At 42.5% G+C, this 23808-nt stretch overlaps 1 protein-coding gene across 1 annotated transcript in view; it reads right to left on the bottom strand.

The window, feature by feature from the left end:
* The window catches only part of me1 (malic enzyme 1, NADP(+)-dependent, cytosolic), a 31596-nt gene extending 11396 nt beyond the window's left edge, over positions 1 to 20200 (bottom strand). Inside the window, exons 1-6 of the mRNA XM_018757332.2 lie at positions 19984 to 20200; positions 9838 to 9971; positions 8162 to 8311; positions 3748 to 3823; positions 3235 to 3396; positions 852 to 955 (exon numbers count right to left, since the gene is read on the bottom strand). Coding sequence (XP_018612848.1) covers positions 852 to 955; positions 3235 to 3396; positions 3748 to 3823; positions 8162 to 8311; positions 9838 to 9971; positions 19984 to 20196 — 839 coding nt within the window. The 5' untranslated portion in view covers positions 20197 to 20200. The remainder of the gene's footprint in view (positions 1 to 851; positions 956 to 3234; positions 3397 to 3747; positions 3824 to 8161; positions 8312 to 9837; positions 9972 to 19983) is intronic.
* Positions 20201 to 23808: the final 3608 nt, after the last annotated feature.

Here is a 23808-nt window from a genome sequence, read left to right as displayed (position 1 = left end):
ATGAAAGGACACAATCTAATGAATAATATTCACAAAATTTTCCTCTACACATCAATATGACAGTGCAAGACAGAATGTATAATGTTGACACAGCTCGTGTGGTCTGTGCGCAAAAAGTGAACCCCTACCTAACTTCCAGCCCAAAAGTGTTTTTCCTTGTTCCCATTGTAAAGCTCAAGGCTTTTCCATGCTACCAGAGGACCTCATGGGGTAAGTACACACACGTTGGCTGAAGCCGCTTGTCCTGAGCAAGGTTGCAGCAAGCTAGAGCCTAACATAGGGTACAAGGCTGGAAGGGGAGGAGACACACCAAAGATGGGACGCCAGCCCATCACAAGGCCATCCGAAGTGGGACTTGAACCCCAGACTTAGAGAAGGACTCAGCCAAGCCCAGTGTGCCACTGCGCTCATGGGATAAATAGCCTCAACAGATACCCCATCTAACAGGATAGCAAACTGGAGAGCCGATGGTGGGGTGGAACTTTGGAGAGGAAATGGTGCATTTTAAAACCGCCACGGCTACATGGAGGTCTTTGACACATGGTGATCATTTATGCATGTTATTTACACGTGGCATTGAACTACACAGATGATCATGAGCATGCAGTTGGCCTAGTCACTTACTAGTAGTGTACTCAGGTCATTAACTTCTGAGACTGTCCAGTGTGAGTGACTTGAGTTCAAGTCATGGGCCATTAATTATGAGTCTGAGCTATGAATCAGTGGCAATTGCCATCATTATCTGAATTGGACTTCAGCACTAAAATACTGTCACCAAGACGTGGTTTATAGATGTCACCCCACCACTGCGAAAACACCCCAACTTCACGATGACCCCTCCGGAAGAGTACCTGTCTGTCACAGCCTTCATGAACTCATCCACAAGATCATCATAAGCCTGACCTCGCACCCGTTTCTGCCGCAGTCCAATGTATAAGGGATCATTCAGGAGGGCCTGCAAAAGAAAGAAAAAGACAGCTGTAGCTGGCGTGGCTGAAGGGATGAACCAGCACCAGGAGCTCTGGAATGCCATGTGGCCTTCCACCCCTAAAGGGTGCTAGCAACATGACGAAGAGTGAGTCATGAGGAACTTCTGAGTGCCTCTACACTAGACAGGGGATCCAAGGGTCTGGACAAAATACTCCAAAAACTAGACCTTTCTTCTGGGACAGCAGATAAGCTGATCATTGCAATGCTGAATCCAAAGATAATAGTTCAATAAATCACTTCAAACCCACAATAACTCAATGAATATTCAGACAGTCAAAAAAGCAAAAGGCTGCAATATTTCAAAAGTGTAATCAAGTGCAATCCACTGTTCAAAAAAGAAAAATTTAAAAAATATGAGCTGTCATAGGAATTAAACGTTGAAATTTTTCCCCAGTAGGGAGGCGGGGGGGGGGAGGGGAGAAAAAAAAAAAAAAAAAAAAAAAAAAAAAAAAAAACCTGGGTTGTCCTTACACTGTTTTTAGAGGAAACTTCAGATACAGAACACAGCAACAACATTACTCAGTTATTGAGGCTAAAAGTTGCACTAACAGTTCTTAAAAGATGTTTGGTGCAAGTAAAATACGAATATTTTTTTATTTGGCATGTTTTGACTTTGTTTGGAGTCACCTTTCTTTTTGCTATTTGACCAAAAAACATTTTTGTATATTTGTCTGTAGTGTAGATGTCTTGTAAGTAAGAAATAAAGTCCTGAAGCCAAATCATCTCACAGCTGACAGCTTAAGCCAGATTCTCACCAGCATGCCTCCCCACCCTTATTTTATTTATTTAAATCCCATTCTGCTGTATTGCTTTTCACAGCCATAGGTTAAATAAAATCAGGTTCTCGGCAGCAGTGCAGTCAGGTGCTCCTGCCACTGTGGTCAAGGCCTCCTCAACGTTCCTCCTCCTTGGTCTCAAGGCACGTTTGTAATAGGAGTCCATCTTATCTGGTAATCAGCATTCCTTCTCAAAGACCTGGAGTTTGCCAGTGGCCAATTCTGCTGTGAAGCCATTAATGAATCGGGCAGAAATGATCCAGAACAGCGTCACGCCTCATCAGGAGCAGACCATGAGGGAGTAGTATCTGTATGAAGGGAGCGGGGGAATCTGGAAGAATATACAGCTTTCTCTTACATGTGTACACATTCTCATGTGTGAGCACGTATGTGCATGAGTATATATTTGTTTGGGCTGCAATGCTATGTACTTGTGCAGAAGGATTGTAGTCTGGGATCAGTTGCATGGTCAAAGAGTGTAAAAAGTGGTATCTGGTTCTTTCAACCAGAAGACTCGGGAGAGCACCAACATGCGGTTTTTGAAAAGCCTCTTTCCTGCTTTATCCTAAACTGACAGAAATGGTTAGACAAAGTCTCCTTAAACCATGTGGTGGGACCTGGAGGTGTTAGGCATGACGTGCAGAACAGCAGGTTACAGTGTACAGGGCAGGGCCTTATACATCCAAACTGGTCTGTAATGGACCTGCCTGTTCTGTGATCAGCCAGACTGTCCTCAAATGAACCTGACTGGTCAGCACTGGACCTCACTGGCCTATAATGGACAAATGTGTCTCTCCTAGTCCGGGGAGGCAGAGGAGGAAGGGGGAAATAAGGAGGACTCTGCTGTGGTTTTACTGTCTGCAGCCAGCGCCACACCTCTGGCAGTACGCATGATGAAACAAAAAGTAGAGGACCAGAGGGATGCCAGTGTATATATAACAACACACTTTGATGTGTGAACTTCAGCAGCACAAGCAAGCCCCGATTAGAGGTCTCATGGAGTGGTCTCTGCCAGCTTCCTAACCGCAGAATATATTGTCCAAACCTATCCAGGATTCTGGGATACAGACCTCTTCTTGGTAAGTGGAGATGCACTGGAGACCTCTTCCAAAATAGGGCTTTTCTAGTACTAAGGAGGTGGCTCTTGCTCATGAGAGCAAATGAGCAAGATGATATGTTCAGCAGGAATCCAGTTTTACCTCTTTCTAACAGAACCCTGTGTTTAGCACAAAGTCTGTGTACAGCTGTTCAGCATGATATTGGGTGTAATGTTCTTCACCAAGATAGTGCTTTTGGATTTGTTTAGCAGATATGAAAATTAGAGGCTCTAAGTGCTTGGAGCTCAGTGTTCAACTATATTGAAGCAGGGAACCCATGCTGAGGTTTATTTAACAGGGAATCTGTCCAGTTCTGTTTGGTGGCTTTTTTTAAAAAAAAAAAAAAAAGCTGGTGCGTGGGTGTCAGATACCTCATTGTCAGTGCCTACATCCAGCATGACAGGCAAGCAGTGCTGGGGGGGTACACCCCCGCAGATGGTGTAGAGCGCCAGCTTGCCCACTGGGATGCCCATGCCGTAAGAGCCAAGGTCGCCAAGGCCTAGGATTCGCTCCCCATCTGTCACAACCACAGCCTGCCAAATACAGCCATGGCAGATCAATGGAATCTGTATCCTGAATACACTCATTGGCCCTAAATAATCTTTCCTCGCAGTCCTCTTGAATGATGGCTGTAAAATACTCCTATCATTGTAGGCTGTCTGCTAAACTAGCAACAAATCAATCAGCAAAGTAGTCATTCTCTAAAAGTACTGCCTAAAGACATCTCCATATAGAGGCAGTACTAATGAGATCCTGGGTGTCTCCATGGATGAAAACAATCTTATTTCTACATTTTAATAATTTATCACTTGACCCACAGAGCAAATCTGAAGTTACCTAAACACAATGAAAAAATAAAAATGTCCCTCCTGTAGCCAACTCACCCGGATGTCATTCTCTGGCCAGCTCTGCAGCAGCGTGGAGATGTGGAAACGATCATGAACGGTGATGAACAGTCCTCTGCAGCAAACAGACAAGAGCATTGAAAAGCCTGCACTGTTTCACTACTTGTTTCCTGTTGGCTTTGTACAGCAGTAAGATGTGGTCATGGATCCTTTGGAGACAGGGATATTAGAAATTCCACTATCTTTCTAAATTTGCTCAGTGTTATTACAGTCATTTAACAGATAATGGCAGTTCAATCTACAATGGAACAGATGGATGGTAGTGCAGTGACTGAAGCTGTTGCATTGTAACCTAAAGGTCCCTAGTCTGAACCCCACTGTTGCTACAGTATCCTTGAGCAAGGTAATTACCCTTATCTGTTCAAGTAAGAACAGCCTGCTGTACCAATGTAAGTTGCTTATTTAACATTATAGGACAAAGGCATCAGCTAAATTCAGAACAGCAGTAACAAAACTTCTACAAGTATTAGCTAGGTATACCAGCCTACCACCAAGTAAGGCCAGGTGTGAAGCAATGATATCTGACTTGTATATTAAAATTTGATCCTTAATTTAAATGCTTGAAAAGTACATTAGTTTTCCTTGTTTGAGCACAAAGCCTCCTGTTTGCAGTAACCTTCAAGTGTACAATCTTCTCCTGTCTTTATTTCTGACCTTGCCTTTACCCTGTACTTCTCAGGTTACTAGAGACCTGCCTATCTGACCTCAATTTGCACCCTGCTATACTGTTGTGATCCTACGTGTGGATTCAGCTCCAGTGGTCCTTCAAAGGTGGTCACCATCTGCCTGTAGCTAAGACCTGATGCTTCTTTACCTGGATGTTCAACCACAGAGAACAGGAATTACAGAGAGGACACTAGAAGCGTGCCGTTTTCTGGAGAAATCAACTCCTCCTCATTATCTTCCTCATCAACCATTTTGCTAATGAGGAACAGACATGATCTTTGTCTGTTTGGTTGGATGGTATGTTACTTGGCTGCGGACTAATTAGCTGATTTGGGCAATGGCATTCTACACAGACCAGTGAGTAAACACTTGGACATCAGAGAGCACTGCTGGAGTTAGCAGGGTTGAGAGCAGCAAATATCACAGTGATCAACTTTTCAGTTCTTGCTCTTTTCTAGGGATCATAATGATACATAAGTATATTAAACATTAAATGACATGTAACTACAATTTATAAAGCATAGAATCATCATGGTCATTTGAAATTGTCAATTCATCCATTTTTACTGACTGCTTGTCCACTCCAGGGTTACAGTGGTCCAGAATCAGTTCCAGTTACATTATATAAAAGGCAGGGTACAACCAGGAGGGAATGCCAGTTCCTCCTCACACATTTAACCTGTACAATTATATGAATGTTAAACTGCTCTTTGGACAGTTGACTTTGAAAACAAAGCGGTATTCAATTATATATTTTTACTGTCAAGTTGCTGTGACCCAGTAATGTTACTGTCACAAACTGAATAAAAGACATCTCTGAAACCTCACAGTAACCTCGGAAGATTTGCGAGAACTGAGTGACTGCCCAGTGTTGGAGCAGTGAAGAGTTCATATGTGCACTGTCGACACGTATGGGGCAGCGGGGGACACGAAATGAGAGAGAACAAAGAGGAGCTATGGAAACAAGAAGTTGGGGACATGATGGGTTTGGCTTGAAGGTCAACAAGCTGGTGGTGAAACAAGTTGGAGAAATGGAACTAGGAACACAAAAAAAAAAAAAAAAAAAAAAGAGGGTCAAGTTGCAGGGGACTTCAAAGGGTAAGGAGGAAGGATCTGGGGACTCAACAGTTCTCACTGTTCCTGTTGACCTTTCAAATAAAGGTCTCTGTGCCCAAAAGTCAACTTCTAAACAAGGAGCTTGTAAAAACATGACACATTCTTGAAAGCGTTCAGTCTGGGCCTCTGACTCTATGAAAGCCTGAACAGCAGGAGCCCATTTTCTCCCAGACAGCTGATGTCACAGACCCCACATGGCTATCCACAGAGACAATCTGCTATTCATAGTGCAGAGAAAATGCTGAGCCTACATACATAGAACACTTTCCATGGTCCAGTCTCCAGTCCTCAGTTTCCTTGAATGCTATTCAGTTTGTACATATTATAGAGGCAACCAGAGGTTATAGCCGAAACAAAGATTCCATATTGAGTCAGTTCAGTGTGTTTTCATTGTTCTAGATCGATCAGCAATGCCGGATGCAACTAGGATGAGAAACAGAACTGCAATGGAGATAACAAGGTGCTTCACAGTTCTTGGTTCATGGTGCAGGATGGATGACTGCAGCTTAAGTGCTGGCACATGTGAGGAAATGAGGGAAGTGGTTGTCCAAACCCAGAACCTAGACTCACGCTCGCCTCTTCCAACTCACCCAGTCAGTAGTGCCACGATGCAGGCGCAACTGGGCCAAAGCTGCGCTGGTAAACAAGCCAGTGTGCTCCCAGTGATGCTATTCTGGGTTCCTTTAATGCTCAGGCCAGCAGTGTGGCACAGCCAGAAGGGGTAGGATGAATAGCAAAGAAGCTGTCAGTGTACTACCCTTGACCAAGGTCCCTATTCTCTGCTGAGTAAAAATTACTCAACTGCAAAAATGGGGAAAAATTACTCAGTTGCTTGAAAAGCATCAGCTTAGAGTACAAAATCAAAAAGCATTCTTTTCATTTCAAGTACTCCTTTTATACAAACTGGCAACAGATAAGAGTCACTACATATTAGTTTTACGGAAATAAGTACAGCACACTGGAAAAATTAATTTTTTATTTAATAGAAAAATTTAGGGACAAAGTGGGTTACAGCCAGGCCTCAGTGTGTTCTGTTTAGCCCTGAAAACAACCAGTTGCGCACTCTGACTACCACTCTACTGCTTCCCATTATCAACTCTTCTCCCATCATTTTCTTCACCAGCCAAAAAGTAGAATGTTTTTTTGTGTGTGTGTGTGATATATATATATATATATATATATATATATATATATATATATATATATATATATATATATATATATATATATATATATATATATATATATCACACACACACACACACACACACACACACTTAGCTGATGCTTTTCTCCAAAGTGACTTACAATGTTAAGGTACTTAGAGTTATTTACCCATTTCTACAGTTGGGTAATTGTACAGGAGTAATTTTAGGTACGTACTTTGCTCAAGAGTACTACAGGTGGAGGTGAGATTTAAAACTCTGATCTTTGGGTCCAAAGGCAGCAGCTCTAACCACTTTGCTACCAGATGTGGTGTGTTTATTTGATGGTGATGATTATGAAGTTCTAACATTGTCAGTGTCAAACGATTTTAGATGTCATATTAAAATGTAACATTTTACCAAGGAAAAGAAAGGTTACACAGCACACAAATGTATTTTTACAGTGATGAGAAGCATGACGCACAAAATTAAGCACTTATTTACACTGGGGTTTGACTGTATACCTCTCACCCTGGTACATCAACCTCATTAGTTCCTGAAAATACAAAAAAAGCTACTAAAGAGTGCTCTCATTTCACCATGAAACATCTCACCATGGATTTGGTGTTCTCAAAGGGGGGGGGGGGGGGGGACTTAAGTGTCCGTATAATGGCAAATGGGTTCACTTGATCCAAGCAAGAAACACCAAATCTTTACTACAGACTCATTCTGACATGTACTGGAAATTTATCCACCGCCATGTTCTGGTTTGCATGCATGTTCCTCTGTGTATTTAAGTAAATTACAGCAGCACAGAGACCTGTAAACTGCACTTTTACAGTAATTCTAACCAATAAACCCCTTGTTTCACAGCAGTACAGTGACCCATAAACTTCAGTTTTAACAGGACCACAAAGACTGGATGAACAGAACAATTACTGTTCGTTTAGCTGATGCCTTTTTCCATGACAACTTGAAGGTGCGGCTTTATGAGAGCCCAATAACCTTGTATAAATAAACCAATAGATAAGCAAAAATCCTCCATTTATTTCTTTGGAGACAATATCAAAACATCCCCTGGTTAATGTCAAAGCAGGACAGATACTTTCTACACATTACCCATATGGACAATGTTGATGAGGTATAAACAGCATGATTTCTGCACAGACTAAAATGGGTTAAAGGGCAAGAAGCAGGCAGGGAATCTGTGCTCTAATTCCATGCACGGTGTTACTGGCATGTTCAAGACAAATAGCTCACTGTTTACATTGGCAAAACTCTTCAGGTTAATAAACATAATCCAAAACACACAGTTAGGATCCTGCCTTTGAATGGAAGGCAAGACACCGTATGCAATGATTTTACAAGACAACGAAGAGAAATTAATGTGATTAAAGTGTTAGACTTTTTGACACCGTCCTGGTCAGAACTAGAATGTTTAGGGCTGTGAGCAAATGTCTGCTTACCTGGGTCTCCTGAAGATAAGGCCGTACTGCTGGCAGGCCAGCCCCACGGTGGGTGTGTACACTATGGGCATGAAGAGCTCAGTGTTGGACATGAGCACCCTGTAGAAGAGCTTCTCGTTGCGGTCCTGCAGGTCCATCAAAAACACGTACCTGTCCATGAGAGTAAGCGAGAGAGAGAGCCATCACAGAGTCAGACACACACACACACACACACACACACACACACACACACACACACACACACACACACACACGTTCTCAACTTTTCATGTCCATCTCAGTCAACAAGTGAAAACCTATCGTCACTTGCATGTTGACATGCAATACGGTACACAAAACAAAACAAAATCTAATATGTGGCCCACTGCTGGGTGCAGACAAGTAATGGTGGACAGCGTGATGTTGCACGGGTGTCCGTGAACCATATTTGGACAGGGATTGATGATCAAGGATGATCATCTGTCAGAATCAATGTCATGTTTATTTTTGAATCTGGAGAAAAAACTGCAACCATCTGGCTTCCCTTCCAACTTAGGAAACAATATGGAACCTTAATCCCTAACTCAGCCTTGACCCTACCGCTTAAACCTAACCCTAACCCTAACCTAAATTTAACCCCAGCTCCTAAATCTAACTAAGAGAGCTACATCCAAATTAGTCTATACACAAACTGCCCTATGGCTTGACATTGTCCCATTTAGATGTAGGCATTTGCTGTAAGCAATGCAACATTCCAGAAATTGAGCTTTCCATACATCACAAAGAATTCTTGCACCTTAATTTAAAATCTGACATAGGCAGAGCGATTTCATTAGAAGTATATGGTGCTGAGGTCGTGTAGAATTATAACTTGTCAAGTTTCTGATCAAAGGTCAGGCTTTGAAGTCTGAAAGACTGGGCTGTCATTTCACAAATGGACCCATAACCCTTTAATTCAGCTGTCAAGAAACCCTACAAAGCTCTGTGTGGTAATCTAAGTGCCAATTTCCAAGGGCAGATACCAACTACAAGAACACAGGCATCCCAAATACCGCAGATCTGTAAACACAAGTTAAAAATGGACACAACTGCACTGGGTTACACCTTCCATGATGAAGGTGAGGGGTTTCCAATTAAAGGCTTTCAAGGGAAGATACAAGTATGTGTGAGTGATGTAGTAGATCCAGCAGAGATTAAGTGCCGTGTTTCTCTAACACATGATCTCAGAGAAGAGGTGCCAGCTCTATGTGATGAGTTGTGTGTATGTGTGTGTCAGAGGTGGGATTAGATGTGTGTGGCTAAGAGTTATTAGCCATGGGATTTAGGTATTCCTAAAGGGGGGGAAGCCAGGATATGGGTCAATCAGTATGGAGAATCCAAATAACCAAGCGGCCACAGCTCATAAATACAAATAGGAGTGGCTACAGTGTGTAATGTTGGCATGCTCAACAAGAATGAGCAACCAGTTGCATTTTGGCATTTTTCCTACATTTTCAGGTGTATACTAATATTTTTGTTACTACTATTGCTTGTTGTACATCTCTGTGCCTGTGGATTCCATCTACTTTTAGGCAAGCATTGGGGAAATATGCTATAAAGAAATAAATTAACTTCATGGTGAGGGAGTATGTGTCACCGGGATGGAGGTTATACATCAACAAAGCAGAGCGTTTGAAAATCTGATGTGCTCCACTCACTTGTCTAAGTCATCCTTTATCATCTGGTAGTTCTTGAGGACCCGGAGCAGTTGCAGATCCTGGCTGAGGAAGCAGGGTGGCAGGAGGCCATGGATGCCCAGCTGCATGCGTTCCTCCAAGGAGAAGGCCATGCCCTGCAGGAGGTCTATGGTTATTACTCTGTAGAGGCAGTCAATCTTCATGGAAAATTCTACATTTCCAACAGCAGGCCTATTGCTCTTTATATGGTCTCTTTATTGTCACACTGCAAGGCACAGAAAGCAAAGCTGTGATTCAGTGAGATGTAACTAACATCTATTCAATCGTATGAATACAGCTGCTACAAAGAGGCATGTATTCATGAGAAACATGCAGCTGAGCTGCAAAAAAAATATCAACACTGAAAACACTTTATACAGTCATACAGCCTCTGCTTAGCAGATGCAATTCCTTCCTGAAAATCTGTCAACTATGTGGATTTTAGTTAAGTGAAAAAGCCCTTTCTACTGTTCTTCACATTTATTAATTTATCCCGACACTTCTCTCCAGAGTGACTTACATTGTGAAACTAGTTACGATGATTTACCCATTTATACAGCAGGGTCATTTTCTCTGTATCAATGCAAGGGTTCTAGAGCAGAATGTGGGATTCAAACCTACAACCTCTGTGCCTCAAGGCTGCAGCTCTAACTGCACACATTACCTGCACTTTGCTTATCTGCAGGAATGGTGGTGTAAGCATTTAAAAGTGAACGGTAAAACCAGAAACAAAACCAAAAGGACATCACCCTCGGCCAACAAGCCACCATCCCACAACACACCCTGGGGAGAACAAATGAACGCCCTGCTTCCATCAAGCCACTCGGGTGCACCCTTATTTAAATTGTACCATACGGGACTCAAGCTAATTATGCACCGGAGTGCCAGCAGCATGGCTGTCCATGACACGACACACTACCAGTGCCAGTCCTCTAACCACACTCAGTTAAACATCCCTAATGTAAGCAAGAGTTCTGTTGACCTGCTAACTTCCAAGCACCCAATCACACCCTCGCTGCTCACCCTTCACTTGGGGGGGCCTTAAAAAAAAAAAAAAGTCATACTCACATGTTCCAGGAGTATTACATAAAGAAATATATGTAAAAAGAAGGTTTCTTTTCAGCAGTATCAACCTAAAAAGTGGTACCAAACAGCTGTAGCTAAATGACAGCATGTGTACAGCAGAACTGTCATTTCTTCAATAACCCATCCTGGGTTAAAACTGCAAAGGATGTATTGCCCTGGAGACCGACCAACCACACACACACACACTTTCAGAACTGCTTGTCCCATACGGGGTCGCGGGGAACCGGAGCCTACCCGGTAACACAGGGCGTAAGGCCGGAGGGGGAGGGGACACACCCAGGATGGGATGTCAGTCCGTCGCAAGGCACCCCAACGGGACTCGAACCCCAGACCCACTGGAGAGCAGGACTGTGGTCCAACCCACTGTGTCACCGCACCCCCCGCCCTGGAGACCATTCCTCCCCTGAAAAACACAACCACAAATACAGTGGGATATACATATGTCGGTGGAATATTGTTACCTCTTGTAATGTGGGATGTTCAGTTAGACGGAATATTTAACTACTTGACAGATCATATGAGCTCATATTACTGTTGGTTTCCACCAAGCCTCCGAGTGGTTTGATTACAAAGTTTCATACACACAAAACGGCGTAAGAGTCGCAGGATGCAAAGGTGTAGTGTGGGTATGTGTGGATGCACCTGTGTAAACACATGCATGGCTGCAGACATTTTTATTTACGTGTATGCCCGTATTTGTTGTTGCAAATACAAGTGAATGGCTCTGTGCCAGGGTTGCTATGGCAACTTGGTAGCACGTAGTTTGGGAAATTTGCTATGCATCATTGAATAGTTTCATTAATGTCCAGTTGATTCCCAGTATTTCACTGGAACTTTTTTTTCCCCCCAGCACAGTTCTGTACTTTACCATAATTTGCTTTCTTTTACAAAATGGAATGTTCAGTGCATTTGTGTTGGTTTCCTCAAGGTGCTCTGGTTTCCTCCCACAGTCCAAAGATGTATGTTTCAGTTCGATAGTGTGTGTACAATGTGTGTGTGAATGAGAGAATGTAACTGCCTTACTACAGAGAGGGAAATGGTGTCCCATCCAGGGTGTACTATGCTTGATGCTCTGTGGTTCTGTCGATGACAAGTGTTTCAATTCTCTCATGGGTGATGGCAGAACTGCAGGCCATTTTTGCTCTACAGCAAACAAATTTTAGAAAGTAGACCAGCACAGAAAATGTAATTAAATAATTAAACTTGGGAATGTGTGCATCTTCAAAAACTTGTAAGGCAGATGTTTATAACACAAGGTAAACGTGTACTTTAACAGCAGCATGAAGGTTTAAGCTGTGCCTCCATGCAGTTTCATCCATAACTTTCCAGTAATAAAGATGCACAAAGTCAAATTGAAATTTTTTTTTTTTTTTTTTTTTTTTTTTACACAAAGCAGCCAGTGGGGGGGGGAAAAAAAGTTACAAAAATACTGAACTTGGGCTACAGTCCTTTTGCACCATTTGCCATTTCATTTTTTTCCAGATGCTATTATTGGGCTGGCCAAGATCCCAACTGCACTGGGGCAGTGGGAGGGTAATTTGAGAGTCTCTCTCTCTCTCAACTGTTTTCCTATCTTTGCAGGGACTTTCACACTTAACTTCAGCTAAATAAATGATCCCCAAATCCATCCAAGTCAAAAATATAAGCAATTATGAACAGCAAGAGTATGATAATGTACTTTTATTTACTTTTTCTATTTCATTCAGCTGAATAACCCCAGAAATGGCACACTACTTAGTACGGATGTTCCCAGAAATTCTGTTTTTCAGTGTTTAACATCCTTAAGATACAGAACAAAAATTCATTTTGACAATCACACACACTGGCATTCTCACCTAAACACAAGAAAGTATCTTACACACATTCACCCTCTCCCTTTCTCTCTCACACAAACGCACACTTTTTTCCAAACAACTATCACATTGACCACTTTAATTCTTAATTCCCTCCAAGTGAAACTGAAAAACACAAACATTCATACCAAGGAAAAAGCACCTATATTTTTATGCTAACTAACCTAAGAAATGCCATTCTGCTTGGTAGGGTTACCCTCCAAATTCACACACATGCACATACACAGAGGCTCACATGGTGGAATGTTTAGCCTTTAAGGCTCAGGCTTTCTGGGAGAAAAGGGAAAGCGCCAGCTCCTTCATTCTCCATTAATAGCATGCTGGTTTGCAGTGTCCCAATGCCTCATCTCATCCGCTGTTGCATCTCAGTCTAGACACAAAGAAAACAGCAAGAACAACTGGCTGCCAGCAGAGAGCACACCAAGCACAGCCTGGATTAGAGGACCATGTCCAGCAAAGGCAGCTCTTTGACAGCACAAAGAGGAGCTGGCCCCAACGCCAAGCACATGAGCTCACGGTCCAGCAGCTTGGTGGCTTGGCTGGTTCACACACTCATTACATAACCTGTCCCTGCATTAGTTCTGCTGGACATTTCATGGGTCCAGACAAGCTCCACAAGTGAACCTCCTTGCTGAATCACTTTTTCCATTAAAGGACCTGTCCATTGTTGCCAAAGTGATAAACTGTCTATGCCTTTTCCCTCATCTGCAAACTAGTCTTATTCCTAAGGCTGGGCTTCATCATCAAATGTTTCCTTCATCTCTCAACCTGTCTTTCAGCCCTGAATGTGTCCCTTAATTCCAAACCATGTCCACTTGCTGTTCAGCAGAGAGATTTTCATTTAAGATGGGACTGTTCCTCATCTCTGAAGCTCCCTGCTTCCACATCAGCCTTTCTCCGAACCAAACGTGAACCTGACCACTAACAATATGGGTCCGGCACAAAAGTGCCAAAGAGCTTGCCTCTTGGGCCCCTCTGTTTGGATGATCAATCACTATCAACCTTTAAACCTTTCCAAGACCCTTGACCTCTAAATAGGTTTGCCTTCCTATGGGAAATTCACTATCAAACTGGATAACTTGCTCATCTCCTTTACTTCACTCAAGAGCCTAAGAAGAACCATGGACTCAAGTCTCTGCTTCTCCCAACACATCAAAGCTATAATCCAGTGCTACATAACCCCCAGACAGAGCATCAGAAAACCTTTAAAGAGCAATATTTTAACCCACTGTTGTTCAATAACAGAATAGAAAATAATTACACTATACCACCCTGTTCTGTAAAATTTACTCTCTTCAGCAATAGGAAAAAATCTAAGATACATTAGGCAAAGTGGATGGGTTTTAAACAAACACACCCAGGAATATTTTGTGGATCTCTTCATGGTCCATATCTGAAGCCACTGATGAAAGCACCAATGAGGCCCTCATACCACAATTCTGTGCTTGATCCTCTCAGCTAAATACCCTGTTCTGCAGACATGCTTCAGCAAGCATTTGTGTCTAACTGCCACTATCTAGCCCACCCACACAGCAGTCTCTGCAACAGGCTGTCAACATTCAGAAGAGACGTTCCTCAAATAAACACCTTTCCAATCATCGCAGGAAGTCCCTGCAGATGGCTCTATGACTTCTTTACATGCAGTTTAATAGGTCACATTTAACCAGATTGCACACAGACATTTCAGTGAGAGGGTCTCACCAAAACACAGTTTAGTGGAGTGTCTGATATGTACTGGCTGCCTGACATGTTATTTCAAATTTACATTTACTTATTTAGCTGACACTTCTCCAAAGCTACCTGGCAGTGTTAAGCCAGGTAAGAGTAAATTCCCCATTTATACAGCTGGGTAATTTTTACTGTATTCTTTCAGGATAAGTGCTTTGATCAAGGAGCTAGGGTTTGATCTTGGTTCTGTTGGGTCCAAAGGCAACAGCTCTAACCACTAAAAGAGCATTGTAATTTTACATGGGGGGCACGGTGGCGCAGTGGGTTGGACTGCAGTCCTGCTCTCTGGTGGGTCTGGGGTTTGAATCCCGCTTGGGGTGCCTTGTGGTGGACTGGCGTCCCGTCCTGGGTGTGTCCCCTCCCCCTCCAGCCTTGCGCCCTGTGTTGCCGGGTTAGGCTCCGGTTCCCCGTGACCCCGTATGGGACAAGCAGTTCTGAAAGTGTGTGTGTGTGTAATTTTACATGTCATTTTAAACAAGTCAGTCTGATCATACACGTTGCTTATCCTCAAACACGCTTATCCTAGATGAGATGCGATACCTGGATCAAAGATAGAGAGCATCACTTTCACATCACATTCCATGTTTAGCTGGTTACTATCATTTTTATTTCAAATATGGGATGATGCACTGAAACCTGTGTGGACATGTACTGAGTCATGCTATAGAACACACTATAGCATATGCTGTTCTCACATACACCTGAGGCCCTAGTAAGCACAGCCCAAAGCATGCTTTAGACTGATAAGCCACCCCTGTCTTTATTTTTTTTTTAAGAAAAACACCCTTGTCCATGCTGTTCGTAGAGTCACTCTGCTGAGTCGTCTTCTAGCGCGCTACTGCTCCTACATTCATTTTTACTGCGACAAGAGGTCAATGCAAAAATCAGCCTGCAATTATTATTAGAAATGATAAAAACAAATATGACGTTATCTTAAGAAAAAATATTTTCCAGTGATGTTAGTAGAATGACATCATTAGGGGCATACACAGCAATTAAAAAAAGAAAGTGAGATCCTTTGAAGGAGTGATTAATAAGGTGGATCAACAATGTGATGCTGACATCAGCACGTGTTTGAATTTTTTGCACTTTATAATTCCATAAGAGTAATGTATGTGAGTGATTTAAACCTCACTCTAGTGCACTATAATGCTATTAGAATGGCTGTCAGCTCATAACAGGGCACAAAGGGGCCGCGTGAATCCTCACCTCACAGGTTTGAGAGCGCACTGTACTCTGGACTTCAGAGCACTGGGGCACACACGTTTACAGCACCACTCTGTCCTTGACCATCCCAACCCCCTCATTCCCTACCCATGGGGCAACTGCAGTTCCAGGTCATGTCAGCCAATCCAGAATAAATCATGTGATATCAGAAGAGCACTTATAAATGCACCCTCCCATGTTCCCTCAACAATTACTGAACATTCAAATTTTTAAAGTGTTATTAATGAAAGTGTTGGTCATCTATTCAAATAGAAAAGTTGGAGTTTCCTTGGTATAGCAATGTCAACATTTACATGCATACATACAGACATACAGACATACAGACATACAGACATACAGACATACAGACATACAGACATACAGACATACAGACATACAGACATACAGACATACAGACATACAGACATGTGATCGTGAGGTGCAGTGGCATAGCAGGCTTGGCTGGGTACTGCTCTCTGGTGGGTCTGGGGTTTGGGTTCTGCTTTGGGTGCCTTGCGAAGGACTATTGTCCCATCCTAGCTTTGTCTCCTCCCCCTCGAGCCTTGCGGCTTATGTTGCTGGGTTGGGTTCTGGCTCACCGTGACCCCACATGGGACAAACAAACAGTTTCAGCCAGCGGTGTGCGTGTGTATTTTATATACACAACAGGAGCAACACAATCATGGGGGGAAAAAAAAACACACTGAGTAATTGCAAACTGTAAATACACATACGTGCATAAAAACAAAGGCAAAAGTTACATTTTATAGGTGTGATCACATAGCACTAGGTAATAAATTCCAGAAAGGTGTCCAAACATTCCAGAATTCCTTTGAATTCTCATGCACAAGTTAATTAATAAAGGTTAATTTTTTCAGGCAGAAGAAAATTAAGTACTTTGGTCATCCGCATATTTTCAGAAGGAAATAAAACGGTTGACACCACAGGGATTAGTATGTGCAACATGGGGATGAAAGCCACCACCCGCCAGCACCAAGGCCTGCAGCGATCACCAAGTTTCACGCAGAAACGTTCCAGGGGACATGTGAGCTCGGTGAAGGGTGCACACAGGAATCAGCCCGTCTAACTGCGCCATGTCCAGTTAAGTACTGTGATGTATTCACCGTGTTCTGCCCGGAACACAGACCTTGAAATTAATTACAGCAGAGTTCACATAGATGCCCTCAAAAACAGTAATTAGCAGCAGATAAAATGGTTTTATAACACGCCACAGCAAGATCCTTGAAACTGCCAAAACTGTCAAAGCAAATTCAGCCTGAGGACTATTTGTTGTTGTTGTTGTTTTCAGCTCAGTTAGTTATTTAATGGAATGCAAAGAACACAGTCTGTACACTGAAAAGCTGAGACAATTGGAGATGTGTCAGTCATCACACAAATTAGGGGCAGTAGGTGGCATAGTGGCCAGAGCTGCTGCCTTCCATTCAAAGGGAATAACCTCAAACCCTACCTCCTGCTGTCGAAGCCTTAATGAAGGTATTGACAGTGTAAAAAAAAAAAAAAAAAAAAACCCTGTTGTATGAATTGATAGATAATTGTAACCTGCTTTGGTGAAAAGTGTCAGCTAAATAAATAAGTCTAAGCATAAGAAGAGTGTGCCCACTATAGTCAGAGCTGTCTTTGTCCTACAGGGCACACAGCAGCCAGCTGGGAGCTGACTGGCTGAACCCTGCACAGTGATGTAACAGACGGCAGTCGGTTGATAGATAAGCTGCCCCTTTCTGTTCTCTCCCCACACCCCACAGTTCCAGCAAAGACAAGGCTGCTGACATGGTGCCAGGCAGCCAGAGGTAACAGAGCACTCTCATTTTAACCCTTTTGCTGCCAGTGAACTTGTGCTTTCTTTACCTTTCTAACACAGCTGGAAAAAGTCATGGGGTCAGTGTTTTCCACTTTACAGAAAGGGTATGACAGCCTGCACAAAGCCACAGAAACTCCCACCCTGTTTCACAATCTCCCAGGATTTCACTTCTGCTTTCATTCTCTTCAGTTTTTTTTTTTTTTTTAAATTCTGCCAACAGGGCTCTTTACCCATGAAACATGCAAGAAACTAGCACCAAACAATGTCATCTGTGACAAGCTCTAGAAATTTCTCCTGTTGAAACCCTTGAACATTATGTCCTGTATGTGCCTAATTCTTGTTCATTCAAAAAGAGAAAAACAAACAGGGTTGTACAAGCACAGGGAAACAAAGTTGCACAACAGTTTTTTTTTTTTTTTAAAATCCCAAATCTGTGATTCAGCTCTAATAGTTCCTGTAGTATGTTTTATTCTGCATCTAAGAAGCAATGTACCTGTAGCTATTGATCAAAATTACAAAAATTAGTCAAAGGTGACATGAAAAACCAGCAAAACTGCTGCATGAAGCATTTAGTTGCAGTCATTACTACTAAAGGTGTCAGTTTCTCTCTCTCTCAGGCTTATTCCTAAACTACTAGAACTGACAAACAGAGTTTAATATCCAAAAGCTGTAAAATAGAGAAAACTGGCAAATACCATATACAGTGCTATAAAATGTATTGTAAATGGGGAATGTCCTTTCAGACCTCAACCACAGGTTTTCCTATCTACTATTTAGTTCTGCACGTCTGCACTCGGGGTATTTTAACGCCATTCGTCTTTACCGAAGTGTTTCTGCAATATTCTGTGGGATGGTTCGCATGAAGACTTACTAGTAGATAATGCAACAGCATTTCTACTGGTTTAAAAAAAAAAAAACCAAAGACTTTTATTACCAGTGGTGGAAAGCACAGTAAATGACTCCTAACTAATTCCCATACATCTCTTCTGTACTACCTGTCTCTTATTTATAACCAAATCAGTTAATGTTGTGAAAAGGCCAAAGTAGAACAAAAACAACTGTTATCTGTTCACAAAGTTTCGTAAAAGGCATATTATTCACAGTGAAGGTCATCTCAGCAGTCAAATCTTCTCACACATTTCGCAAGATCAACTCCACAGTTAATAACTCACAATAATAAACCATAGCCTAATAAAGCGTAAGCATGGCATGTGAGCATAGTTCCTGTTATCAGGAGAGACAGTCCACAGACAGCCCAGTCAGCACCACAGCAAATAAACACATTGGCACAGCAAATATGGCACATCGATAAATTCATATCCTTACGACTGAACTTAATGGGAGTGATTCCTGTTCAAATCTCATTGTTTCTGTATCCTTATTCAAAGCTATTATACAGTTTAAGTAATGCAGATGTAAGAGCCACAGATTTGTGTAACATTAGCCGTTTGATTTTCTTATGCCTGCCATCATTTCCTAATGAGTAGTACCATGGACAGTAACCCAAAGTCATCTTTGAAGCAGACTTACTCAAAGTTTCAGTATTGCAATAAAGGTACTATATTCATGGCAAGCTGAAGGTCACAGTGTGACACCTTTGCAACTAGGAGCTCAGGAGTGTGCTGCCAAAATTACTTTTGTGTAATTTCATTAAGTCAGTTATTTGGGTTTTATCACAAGAGTCAGGCAATCAGAATTAAATTTCACCTGGAAAATTTGTACAGCTTTTTGTGAGGCAAAGTCTGCCTTCGGTGAATCCGTGCTATATTGGAGGCCTCGAGGAACTGACTTGCTCCAGCCAGGGTTTGTCATAGTTTGAAAGTATGATATTTAAAATTAGTGATATGATGTCCAACTCTTAAGTACAGTGCACTATAACTGTACTAAAGTAAAAGGGCTGAAATACTACACCTCCACTTGCCACTTTTTAAAGTTCACTGCACTTAATATTAGTATAGTTCTTCCAAAAGGCTCTTTTTAAATTATGAACCTTTTATCTAGTAACTGTACTTTTTTTTTTATGCGTGGAGATCACGAAAAGAAGCACAGACTGAGTTACGAACCGCCTCACACACGACTTCTTCGGTCGCTATTCAAGTAAATATAAAATATGAAATGTCATTTTCCAGACTTTTCCTTCACAATTTTTCTCTTTTGAAAGGTTTACTTGGTTATATAAAGAAAGCTGCAAGTTTGTGCTTAAAAAAGTGGGAAAAGTCGCACGTCTACGGTCTAACCCCGCCGGGCAAAACTCCACATGTCAGCAGCGACCGCGCACTGTGGCCCCTCGGGCGCCTCAGGCACTTCACTTCTAAATATAGTTCCTTGGCGAATTCATTCCTTTCGCTCGTGTGACTCTAAACTCCTATATTAAAACATAAAAAATGAAGCCAAAGCCGCTAATTCTGTTGGAATTCTGTGTATGCCGCTATTTACCTTATTTAAGCGGGGGTTCCGTGTGACATAGTAGCCCCTATCCTTGGTGAACAGGACGGTTTTACTGTGTTCTTCCGACTTGTGCATCTCCAGCTCGACGGTGGCGGATCGCGCGCTGGCTGCGGCGCGTGCCATGTTGTCTCCTTTAAATAAAGTCGAACGGACTCCGCGCGCGGGTGTGTCTGTGTGTGTGCGTCCGCGTCCGCGTCCCATATCAATAACCCTTATCACGTACACGTGTCACCGGCTAAGGTGCAAATTTATTCAGTATTTCAATTGCCTGCAATGACTGGCGCGATGATGTGTAACTACATTTTTGAGAACCCATTTTCTAATATTTTCATATAATATAAAGTGACACAATTGCTTTATTCCCTTCCTCTTATGCTTCTCCCCAATTCCATTTTATGAATAAACATGAAGTCAAACTGCTTCCACTACCAGCCAAATTTTCAGGTTGAGGCCTCATGCACTGTGATCTAGGGTGCCAAATGAGATGCAATTGCTTTAAAAAAGAGAGCAAATTTAACAAATGATTATTTAAAACATGACAGATGCTCAGTAGTCCAGAATATATGAAAATATTCAGCAACGTAATAATGATGTTAACCTGTATTTTGGTGACAATTTAGTTCAAAGTGTCTAGGATTCAAAAGTTTCAATTGCAAGGTGCCTGCATTAGCCACAACGCCACCTCCAGGCCCAGAATAATGAGAAACTGTATTTGATTTTGCGATGTGTTCATGTGAGACTGGAGTACAGTTTGTGAGATAAACTGGGTGAAGCACAAGCCCACTGGCAGTGCGATGGCTCTCTACAGTACTTCTTATTGTTATTGTAAAAAGCCCACATTTTCCCCATATATATATGTATAGAGACCCCCCATATACTTGGGACAGCTGGTAGCAGAGGGGTTAGCATGCTTACTTTGGGCTCCACAGGTTATAGGTTTGATCCCCACCTCTAGCTGCACTACCCTAGAGTAAGATACTTATCCTGAATTGGGCTAGTTTTAAAATTACACAGCTGTATAAATGGATAAATAATTGTAGCATTAACACTGTAAGTTGCTTTGGAGAAAAGCATCAGCTAAACGAACAAATATGTTTTAAAAAGCAGTTCTCCAAATGAGTAAAAATCTGTTTACTCCTTTGAATTTTACCCTTGGTGTCCAGGTCTCTCCAGTGACCTTCTTCCAGGATTTGTGTCAGTATACAAATATATGTGTGTTTCTTGCCGGGCTGTGTATTGTTAGAGGGATCGACACGTTTCGAAAGCGTGTCTTGGATGGACCTAGATCTCTCACTGTGTGTCTTTTCATTCGTGTGTGAATGTGTGTGCGACCGCGAAGATCAGTTAAATTTCTGCCAGCTGCCACACACATTTATGCTGACTCACAGGGGCCAGTGCTGACTGGCCATCTCAGATTTTGTCCTGCTATAGGAAGAAGCTGGTTGGTACCATAGCCAGGAAAACAAGATGACAGGGAGGTACGGCTCAGACTGTGGGGACATTCAGGTCGCTTGTGTTGTCAAGGTTGCATAAATGTCCCAACAATCACGCAAAAAACACATGGAGGAAGTTTCATTAACTCAGCTCATGTCCTTCACCCCAGTGTTGCCATCTCCTTGGCTTGGGTCCAATATGGACAACGTTCTTCCTGAGAGCAGCTGTATGTGGCACCCAACAGTTATGCAATATGACTGAGCCCTCGGTAACATAAGCACTACGGTTTTTATTATTCCAGCCTGTACAATCCTGCTCGGGGTGCAATAGGTTTGTTTTTTTAATTTTTTTTTTTTATTTCCTAAGCAACAGAAGAGGATTAATGACAGAGACAGTATCAGTATTACAGCGTATCTTCCTGCACCGTGGTCCCATACAATGAAAAACTGCTTATGCACTTTTTTCCTCATTCCTTCACAAAGCAGTTCTTTTATTCAGTACAACAGCACTTTTGCCCAGAAATGTGGTAATGTTACATCCATAACAGGTATTTTAACAACAGCCATGTGGACAACACATGCTTCTTTCATAAGAAATCTGAATTCCTGCTTCCTACTACCTAATTCCTGCCACATGGACAGTCTCAACCAATCACAACATGAATAATGGTAAATCTAACCCACAGCTAAAATAACGGATTTAATATCAACTTCTATGTCTGTTTTTTTGAAAGAATGTCTAGTGTTTACAGCTTTTGCAATATGAGTGCAGAATGAAGGCTGTGACTGCAATCCTGCAGAGCTGGTTTATGACTCTGCTTATTAGTTAATTCTCTTTTTTCTCTGTTTATATCATCAATGACAGTGGTAACAAAGTGAAAAACACTGTACATCTGGGAGAACAGATTTTAAAATAAATTCACATAGTAGGTAACCAACTTGCCGCTGACAAAAAAAAAATACAATTTTTTTTCTGTTATATTGTTCACAGAGTGGGGGGCGTGGTGGCGCAGTGGGTTGGACTGGGTCCTGCTCTCTGGTGGGTCTGGGGTTCGAGTCCCGCTTGGGGTGCCTTGCGGTGGACTGGCGTCCCGTCCTGGGTGTGTCCCCACCCCCTCCGGCCTTATGCCCTGTGTTTCCGGGTAGGCTCCGGTTCCCCGCGACCCCACATGGGACAAGCGGTTCTGGAAATGTGTGTGTGTGTGTTCACAGAAAGATTCCAGGATTTATGTATTTCAGTAGCAGTCTGAAGTAAGCAATTTTCTTGATAAGTTTTGTCATGCTGGCTTGGTTGTTACTTAAGGGCATATCACTATTATTTAAGAAGAATACACACACAATCTCCGCAGCCACTTGTTCCGAGGGGGGTCGCAGCAAACCGGAGCCTAACCCGACAATACAAGGTTGGAGGGGAGAGGGGACACACCCAAGACAGGATACCAGTCCATCACAAGACACCCCAAGCAGGACTCAAACCCCAGACCAACCATAGAGCAGGCCCTGACCAAACTCACCGCGCCACTGAGCAAAACACCACAGGTGGCACCGTATTCCAGCCCACCACACTCCAGCACTCTCACACCCCTGTCACTAAATCTCAGCTCGTGTCAAACATGACACACCTGGCAGGGCCAACACGCCCATGTCAATGGGCCCTTTCACCACTTCCAGCTCTGCTTCTGCCCACAGCTTCTCTGCTATGTGCAAGTCAGGAGGACTGATACTGTTTGGCCACAGGGCTTTAAATAGCCTCCTTTGTTCCCTCTTTTTATTGGATTCCAAGAGAAGAAAAATAAAATGAGCAATGAAGGAACAGGGTGGAACCATTCTGACATAAAAGACAGTTTAGTGCCCACCAACCAGGGAAAACCACAACGACTGCTGGGAAATAATGAGCTGAACAAAAAATCCTGCGTCCAGGCCATGTGTATATACAGTAAATTTGTAAATGTGGTTATCAAAGTAGTGATAACCTATGGAACCATAAAAATTCTAACCTTTGCATCAATTATCCCTTTAAGGATTTTTTTTTTTTTTTTAATGAAGGTTGCCATATATTCAGGGTTGGAACATGAGCAGAGCTTGCAACAAAATCAGTGAGTACTTTGCCAGCAAGTTTCAAAATAAGGGATCTTTTACATTAGATGTGGAATTCAAGAACACTGAGACTGCTGTCTTCTGGCAGACAAAGTTGACAGGACATGTGAGAAATGTAGGTGGATATGCAGCCAACACGAATTTTACATTCATTGCATGACACACACATAACCAGACTGCAGCAGCACGTGGGATGCAGTACTGCTCCATAAGGAGGAATAGGACGAAAGTAGGAAAACAGCCAGCTTTACATTGCCATTTATTCACGTAACAGACGCTTCTC

This window comes from Scleropages formosus, chromosome 8 (assembly GCF_900964775.1).
Source record: "Scleropages formosus chromosome 8, fSclFor1.1, whole genome shotgun sequence".
Taxonomy (NCBI): Eukaryota; Metazoa; Chordata; class Actinopteri; order Osteoglossiformes; family Osteoglossidae; genus Scleropages; species Scleropages formosus.
The sequence above is the reverse complement of the archived record's forward strand: the minus strand, read 5'-3'. Positions and strand labels throughout refer to the sequence as shown.